Source organism: Capsaspora owczarzaki (assembly GCF_000151315.2).
Source record: "Capsaspora owczarzaki ATCC 30864 unplaced genomic scaffold supercont2.2, whole genome shotgun sequence".
Classification (NCBI taxonomy): domain Eukaryota; class Filasterea; order Ministeriida; family Capsasporidae; genus Capsaspora; species Capsaspora owczarzaki.
Window position 1 is genome coordinate 1 of NW_011887293.1, and position 8833 is coordinate 8833.

Below are 8833 nucleotides of genomic sequence, written 5' to 3' on the forward strand. Positions count from 1 at the left end.
CAACGGCCGCCCAACTCCTCCAACCGTCATCCTGCTTCAGGAAACCTGGCTCACGCCAGCGACCGAAGCAGCCGCCTCCAACCTCTTCCGCGACTACACTTGCTTCTGGAGCTCCGAGCCGGAACCCAAGCACGGGGTCGGCATCCTCATCAGGAAGCCGGCACCGGGCGACACCGACCCCGCACTCTCGAGCCCAACACTACTCAGCTCCATCCCAGGGCGAGCCCTCATCATCACAGCAAACCTCAATAGCAAGCCAACCATCATCTCATCAATCTATGCCCCGGCATCTGGCTCACAAGCTGACAAAGTGGCGTTCCTGGACCAACTCAGCGACCTCATCAAGTCAGCCACCCAGCCAAACGACGACGAGCCAAGGCTGCCCGCCATCATCGGCGGCGACTTCAACAACACACCAAACATCAGCCCCCTGTACGTCCAACCAGAACCAAGCCAAGAGCCTAGGAGCGCCACACAGGCAAACCACGCTCTCAAGGACTTCATCAACAAGCACGCACTCGAGGATGCCTGGCTGCTCAACCACCGCGCCGATGACCCTGTCGAATACACACGATGGCCGAGCAAGAACCAGACACACCGAGCCTCCCGCATCGACCTCATGCTCCTGTCATCCAACCTCCCACTCACAATCAAGTCGACCGCGACCAGGATTTACCAACACTCGGATCATCGAGGCGTCTGTGTGAACCTGGTGGCGCCGTCCGCGGAAGACAGATGCACTCCACCCTTCAAGCTGAACGACACCATTCTCGAACACGCTGGCTTCTGCGGCATGGTACTCAACGAGATAGCAGAGCTGGCGCGCCGCCCCGACCCCGAGAACCACTGGACTGCTTTCAAGGCCGACGTAGCATGGCTAGCCCAGTGCCTGTGCGGCTCCATTGCGAAAGACCGGGCGAAGGCTCTGGCCCAAGCGAGCCGCAAGCTCAAAATCATCGAAGGCAATCTCCTCGCAGCAACATCCCCCGCAGAGGCAAAACTGCTTGCAGCCGAACGAGCGGAGCAGGAAGCCCGTGTCAAAGCTGAGCTCGAGCATCGCGCGCAAGGAGCACGAGTCCGCTCGGCCAAAAAGTGGCGCACCGAGGGCGAACACCCCACCTCCTTCTACTTCTCGCTCGAAAAGCAGTCCCAAAAGGCGACGCACATCCCAATGCTCCTCGTCGACGGCAAAGAAGTCACCGATGCGGCCGGCATCACAGACGCCCAGCGTGACTTCTACGCTAAGCTCTATGCGCACGTACCCATTGACCCAGCAGCTGCCCGGCACATCCTCAGCCATGCAAAGCCCAACGAGATGCTCGACGACGAGGACCACGAGTTGATGAGCAGACCGCTGGAGGCATGGGAGATCGTCCACGCCATCAACAAAACTGCATCTGGCAAGTCCCCAGGGCCCGACGGGCTGGGCACTGCGTTTTACAAGAAGTTCAAGCACGAGCTGGCCCCAATCCTCGCCGCCATCGCCAACCGCTCGCTCGAAAATGGTCGCCTTCCGGAATACATGCAGGACGGCTTCGTCAAGCTGCTGTACAAGAAAGGCCCGCGCTCTGACCTTGGCAACTACCGACCAATCTCGCTGCTGAACTGCGACTTCAAACTCCTGACCAAAGCAGTGATCGCTCGGCTGCAGCTGGTGGTCAACGACATCATACCACTCAACCAAAACGGGTTTGTCACCTCTCGGACCATCGATGGCTGCGTCCATCTCACCCGTGATGTGATAGATCTGTGCAACACCATCAAAACCCCTGGAGTGATTGCCATGACAGACGCGTCCAAGGCGTTCGACAAGGTCTCACACGACTTCCTGTATGCTGCACTCAGAGCGTACGGAGTCGGGCCAGGCTACATCAACATGATCAAACTCTACAACACCAATGGCCGCTCCGCGATGGTATACCAAGGCCGAGTCTCGGATCACTTTCCAATCCAAAGGTCGGTGCGCCAGGGAGGCTGCGACTCGCCGACGCTCTTCGCGTTCTACGCCTGCGCCATCGTAGACTACATCACGTACGGCACAAAGCTCAAGCTGTTGCGGATCCCCAGCAGCAATCTCAAAGCCGATCGCAAGCGCGGCCGAGCGAATGAGGACCGGCCAGACGATCTTGTAGTTCTCCCCACCCTCTTCGCAGACGACTCGTCCTACTTTCTCGCCTCACCAGCAGACGTCCCAAACCTGCTGAACGAGCTCAAGTTTGTGGGGACGGCCACAAATCTGGAAATCAATGCACCAAAGACCACCATCATCCCGCTCGGACCAACTGCAACGCGCAAGCCTCCCCCCGACCTGGAAGGCCTCGAGTGGGTTGGACCAAACTCCACGACGCGCTACCTCGGTGTCATGCTCGGCCACGGTGACCTGACCGTCGCAAACTTTGGCGACCTACTCGACAAGCTTGCACGGCCAGTTGTCGAGATGGCTCGTCCACGGGCCGTCACTCCCAGGTCGTGTGCTCATCGCCAACACCATCGCGCTGTCCAAAGTCTGGTACCGAGCGAGGTTTGTGCCCCTCTCGTCCGAGCAGACAGCAAAACTCACCCGCATCATCGACAAGTTCCTCTGGCACCCAAGCAAATGGTCGCGAACTCACCAGGCCAACGTCGCAGCACCAATCAAATCCGTGGCAGGCGGACTCGGACTCATCCCCGTTCGGCGTCACCTCAAAGCCCTCCTCGCCCAAGCCGCCCTGGCATGGTGTCAGCCGTATGCTGCCCCATGGAAGCACATTGCTGTCCGCCTCTGGCGTGCGGCAGACAAGCCGGCATGCCCACTCAACGTGCTCAGGCTAGTGATCAAGGCCTCGTCAGACTTTATTGGCATCTCTGCATTCTGGCACAAAGCCTTTGAGGCATGGCACGAGCTCAGGCCAGAGCTCCAAACCCCTACCTGCCGCGATGAGGCGCTCGCTCACCCGCTCTGGGACTCACCGGACATCCAGGACGACGGCAAGCCGCTCTGGTGGCCGAGCTGGATCCTCAACGGATACATGCGCGTCCGCGACCTGCGCCGCTTCATCGGTAACCCAGCTAGAGAAGAGTGGTCCCCGCTCTCGCTCGTCAAGAGCTTCACCAACGCAAAGTACTACAACACGCTCCACGAGGCACTCGACCGGAGCCAGCTCTCGTCGCTCGTAGAGCAGGATAGCTCCACAATCCCGTCAGTGCAAGATCTACCGTGGTGCTGGGCCCAACCAGCCGACGACGACGACGCCAATCCCAAACTCTTCAGAGTTGTCAAACTCCGCACGGGCAGCCCGCTCACAAGCAGCTCACTCGGAGCCGGCCAAGTGTTCTACGAGTCGGAGAACGCCCTGATCGCGCCTGCCCAGCCAGGCCTAGTCCTCACCAAGTTCCGCCTGGCAACCGCGCAACACGCCACCGTCGTCTACTGGCGAGCTCCCAACACCAAGCCTGAACCAAACAAGCGGGGAAAGATTTTCCTCCCACGAAAGCAGCTGTACCATGTTGGCCGCACTCAACTCATGCCCCTCATCTGGAGCAACATCGTCCTCAACGGTGTTCACTCAAGCGTCCAGAAGCCCCTGCAAGTCACATCGCACAAGCTCAAACTGAAAACGCTAAGGCAGCTGCTCACTCCACGTCCCTCGAGACCAGACGCCCTCCAATGGTGGATCAACAAAGTTGGCTACGTGCCCTTCGAATCACTGGCCAGCTCCATCAGAACCAGTCTAGTCACATCCAAGCAAGCCTCCCTGCTCTGGCGCATTGCACACCGCACCAACCGACTGGGCGCCGACTGGCTGGAAACAGATGGTCAAGCGCTGCGCGCCGGCTCGCTCTCCCGCGAAGAGTACGACGACAGAATTGCCACTGGGCGCTACGACTGCGCGCACTGCAAACACGACGGCCGCTCGGCCAGAGAGACCTGGCACCACATCCTTGTCCGCTGCCACACAGCCCAAGCGGTTTGGGAAACCGCGAACGCCATCTTCCAGCACGCTCACTCAAGTTCCCTCCCAATGTTCGACAAAGCCCTCCTGTTCGGTCCCTTCCCCACCACGCTTGCGCGAAAAAAGGAAATGCGAGCGCTTGCCACGATCCTGTACCACCTCGGACGCTGGGCGATCTGGCGCACCCGCTGCGAAGCAAAAATCAACAACACATTCACACCCAGCCACACCACCTTCATCAAACTCGTCCACTCCCGCGCCCTGCAGGACATTGTGCCGCGAGCCCCGCCTGCTGACTCTCCCACGTCGAAGATGTGGGGAAAGTGCATTGTCAGGTCAGAAGAGAAGACCACCATTTCACTTCTACCTCCGAAACCCGGTGAGCATGAGCAAACCGAGTCACCAAGCGGCGCCCGTATGACCAGGACGCTAACACCAAACTTGCATCCGCAAGAATAAGTTAAACACGTTGCCCTTGTCACTTACTCCTTGCCCCTGATCATGATCCTCCTCTTTGTGGTTTTTGAGCCTTAGAAGCTTTTCCACTCTCCAATAAACGTAATACAAAAAAAAAGTAAGTCCCCGCCGTCAGCTGTCATGCATGATGACACAGAGCAGTGACTAACTTGTGATTCCTACTTGAACAGATGCGGAAAGGAGCAAAGCGGAGCTCGGGACTGCAAGATGCTTGGCCACTGTGCTACCAGTCACGCCCTCCAAAGGCAAGTACAAAGCACCAGCAAGGTGCAGGCGGGGGCGATCTGAGATTTTTGTAAATTTGTGCAAATATGGAAACCAATAATAAAATAAATTTTATTAAAAATTAAACAAAAAACATTTTTAATAATATAAAAGGAGACCAAGAAAGCAAACTCTGACCAATCAGACGTCGAGCTGTCGCCATATTCTCGCTCTGCTGAGGCACCGAATTTTGAACCGATAGAACTGGAAAAAACTGTTTGACCAAAATTCGGCGTATTTTCTTCCGAAATTCGGAAAAAAATTTCCACTGTGTGAATCCACAAACAAACAGACTAACAACAACAACAACAACAACAACAACAACAACAACAACAACAACAACAACAACAACAACAACAACAACAACAACAACAACAACAACAACAACAACAACAACAACAACAACAACAACAACAACAACAACAACAACAACAACAACAACAACAACAACAACAACAACAACAACAACAACAACAACAACAACAACAACAACAACAACAACAACAACAACAACAACAACAACAACAACAACAACAACAACAACAACAACAACAACAACAACAACAACAACAACAACAACAACAACAACAACAACAACAACAACAACAACAACAACAACAACAACAACAACAAGGAAAAAATCAGGGAGCCAAGGAAATGCCAATGTGTCAGCACTCAAAAATCCGTTGTCGTCGTTTCCGTCGCGATCGCTGGCGGATCGGGAAGACGCGAATTGAGGAACGGAACAGCGCGGAACACATCAGCGCCAATCAATACAATCACGCGAGGGTCTGGGGCCGGTTGAACGCCATTGGAAGGCTCTTGCAAGGTTGCCAGCGATCGCGCCCATGCTTGATTGGCGGCCAGAACAGTCTGCGGATCTTGGGCGGTGCTGGCACTGCCACTCACCATGAAGACAAGGAGAAGGTCATAGTGCTCTTTGACTGCAGACATCGCATTCAATGACTGGAACGCCTTCGGGGCCCAGTCGGACAGGTCGCCTTTTCCAACTGTGCGCTGGTGCTTGAGCTGGTACATAATCAGAAGTGGTTTCTGCAGAGGCTGCGACGCAGGAGGAGGGAGGACAGTCCACATGTCAACACCGAAAGTGCGTGGTGCAGTAAGAGCGACAGGACAGCGGCGATGTGCACTAGAAGCGAGTTCGCTTAGCGGTGGGAAGGTGCAGGAGAGGCCCGTCCAGGCATCAACTCCTTCGACAGCACGAGAGGGCTCGAGAACAGAGTTGGATGTCTCGATGATCGGCTCAAGCTGCGCAGGTGGTGAAAAGCGGGCAAAGAGTGAACGATCCGAAGCCCAGCCACAGAAAAGAGATCCGACTCCCAAGAGGTCTTGCACTGTGCAGCTTGCACGAGGCAGCAGGCGAAGTCGAGCAGTCTGCGACAAGAGCACGGTCAGCTCAAACAGGAATCCCTCACCCTTGTGATCAAAAGGAGTGACAAACAGCCTCTGAGCCTTGCCAGCGGCGAGAGGATATGGTCTAAAGTCGGCTGTGGTAACCGCGGTGGACACGGTGACAGCGGTGACAGCGGTGACCAAGTCGACTGTGGTAGCGGTGGCCGCGGTGGATGCGGTGACTGAGTCGGCTGTGGTACCCGCGATGGCCGCGGGAGATGCTGAGACAGCGGTGACCGTGGCGGCAGCGAAGGCTGCGGCGGCCTTGCTCGAGGCGGCTGCGAAGGCTGCGGTGGTGGGGTCGACTTTGTGAATCATTGCACTGACAATCGGAATCGGACAGCCAACAAGCACACACTCCGGGTCGGACGAAGGTGCCAGAGTGAGAAATCCTTGGTAAGCAAGCGTGTCCAGCGTGAATCCACCAATCGATGTCGTCGGCCTGACAGGATGTTGAGCCATGAGTAAGTCAACGAGCTGAAGCACGTTCTCGTCAGCTCGCCGGAAATCGGATAAAGTTGCCAAGTAGTTCTTCACTTTGGTCTGCACGCAGAGTACCATCTCACGCAACACAGTTTGTACGCTGCCCTCCTGGAGCGGCAAAGCAAGGAGATGATGATATTCAAGGACCGAGACGAAACCTGGCGCACCGCCCAAGTCTTGAAGAAGTTGGCGAAAGGACCTGCACTGGCGCCAGCTCGGGTGCATCGTCTTCTGCTGTTCACCCCATCGAGCGACCAGCAAGCCAATGCAGTCATCGACACTGAAAGGGTCCAATCTCACGAGCTCCGCGCGGCTTTGAGTGATCGGAAGATCGTCCAAGCTGGAGCGCGAAGTTCCGGTCAAGAGAAGGACAACAGCGTCTTTGACTCCTAGAGCTTGATTGCAAGTCACAATCGCCGTGAATGCGTCCCGCATCGCTCTCGAGACGCGCTTTTCGTGCGTCTCTTCGACTGTGTTGTCGACGGGCTCATAGATCTTGAAGGACTCTCGCGCCAGCTGGTGCTCGTCGATGTGGATGATGAGCAACGCGTTCTCGTCGGGAGGGATCTGTTTCTCAGCTCGCTGTCTGCGCCAAAGTTCCCGAATGACAGTATCGATTGTGAATGAGCCGAACATCTTGAGGTCTCCGGCCGCTCGTGCATCGACTGTGGCCTTGTTGAGTAAGCCACGCACTGCGAGTCGATTGGCGAGCCATTGGTGATCTCGTAGATGATCCTCGATGGTGATGCCATCTCCTTTTCCGTTGAATTCCACAAAGACGTGCTCGGTGCGGTGTTGGATCAGGTCGGTAAGTTCCTGGCGCTGCTCCTGCGACAAAGCTCCGGCCGTGCCCGCGTAGTTGTAGGTGAAAGAAGGATCTCCAAGCGCGTTCAGCAGGTGGTCCTTGATGAATCCGCCGTAAGTGGTCTTGCCCATGCCGCTCATCGTCGCGATTTGCAAAATCTTGTGGTTGTCTCGATTCGTCCGAACGCCGTTCACCGCCTCGAAAATGCGTCGGAGAACTGCGCTGGTGGTTCCATGGCGTGCTACCAAATCTCCGGTCAGTTGAGGCCAACGGGCTGGATTACGGTCGGAATGCCGTTGCGGACGATCGAGGGTTAGGGGTTGAGCTGATCAAGTGGCAAGCATTTTGAATCGTGAGATCAGAGCACACATACACACACACACACACACACACACACACACACACACACACACACACACACACACACACACACACACACACACACACACACACATACCATTGCGAATGGAGTTCACCTCTTTGAGATTGACGAAAAACGCGTTGTGTGGGTCGAGTTCTAACGTTCGCTGGACGGCGCTAGTGAGGGCTTCCGGCGTCATTCCTTTCAGTTTCTTGATTAACTCGAAGGATGGCACGCATGAGGACTCGTTGTTCTGAGTTTTAAGAACCGCTTCGAGGACCATTTCGCCAAGCAGTTTCTGCGACCACTGTTGACCTGTCGTCCAACACCATCGACGTCAGTGTCATCGCACGCAGGCTATTTCAACGCTCTTGCGATCATGTCCTTACTAAATATGGTTTTCATATCTTTAGAAAGTGCGTCAAACAATGCCTGCACCTGCTGTGGGTTCAAGTCCTCAATCTGTCCAATTCGCACATCAGCATGTTCAGTGACCCGGAGTTCGATTACGCGCGAATGAACTTGTTGCTGTCTCTCGTGTACCTGGGGAAGTCGAACCGGCTCCCTGAGTGGGCTGGTGTCCTCAAGTGCCGCGAAGCTGGGCAGCAAAGACCGCAGCGTACCCCAAACTCTCGTCAAAATCGGCTGGGTAGCGTTGCTCGCATCGTCGTCCTCATCGTTGCTTTGCTGTTGAGAACAACAATACAAGGTTAGAACAATGTTTGCTATCGTAATTACAGACTGTCAGCATGGCGCGACTGCGGCGAAAATTTAAAGCACCAGAGGTTGGCAAAAAAACAACAAAAATGGCGCGCAACTGCCAAGACGTCCATTGCGAGCAAAGTTTGCTCCTCGCCACTCTCGCCACCACTCTCCGGCACCACAGAGTTGGGAGAAAGACACGCGACAAAAAGCCAGGGGGGGGGAAGGGAGAGCAAAAAAACAAAAATTCAAACCGACAATGACGGACAATGCCAGACAATGACAGGCAATGACAGGCAGGTCTCGGCCCACTTACCGTTTTGCCACGCTTATCGACGTGACCTCCAGGCGAGTCCACTGCTTGACGCTTTGAAGAACCGGCCGAACTCATCGCAA

General features: G+C 55.5%; 2 protein-coding genes across 2 annotated transcripts; one reads left to right on the forward strand and one right to left on the reverse strand.

Annotated features, from left to right (window-relative positions):
* Nucleotides 1–40: 40 nt before the first annotated feature.
* Nucleotides 41–4391, forward strand: CAOG_08483 (hypothetical protein; the record flags this gene model as incomplete). Its single annotated transcript, XM_011271763.1, has 2 exons — nt 41–2521; nt 2616–4391. Coding segments are annotated over 2 exons (4257 nt in total), but the record flags the coding sequence as incomplete, so codon positions are not given.
* Nucleotides 4392–5348: 957 nt separating this feature from the next.
* On the reverse strand, nt 5349–7514 carry CAOG_01188 (hypothetical protein; the record flags this gene model as incomplete). The annotated part of the gene is made up of 2 exons (XM_004349635.1): nt 5349–6677; nt 6870–7514. 2 exons carry the CDS (start codon nt 7512–7514, stop codon nt 5349–5351), a joined length of 1974 nt encoding a protein of 657 aa, XP_004349685.1.
* Nucleotides 7515–8833: the final 1319 nt, after the last annotated feature.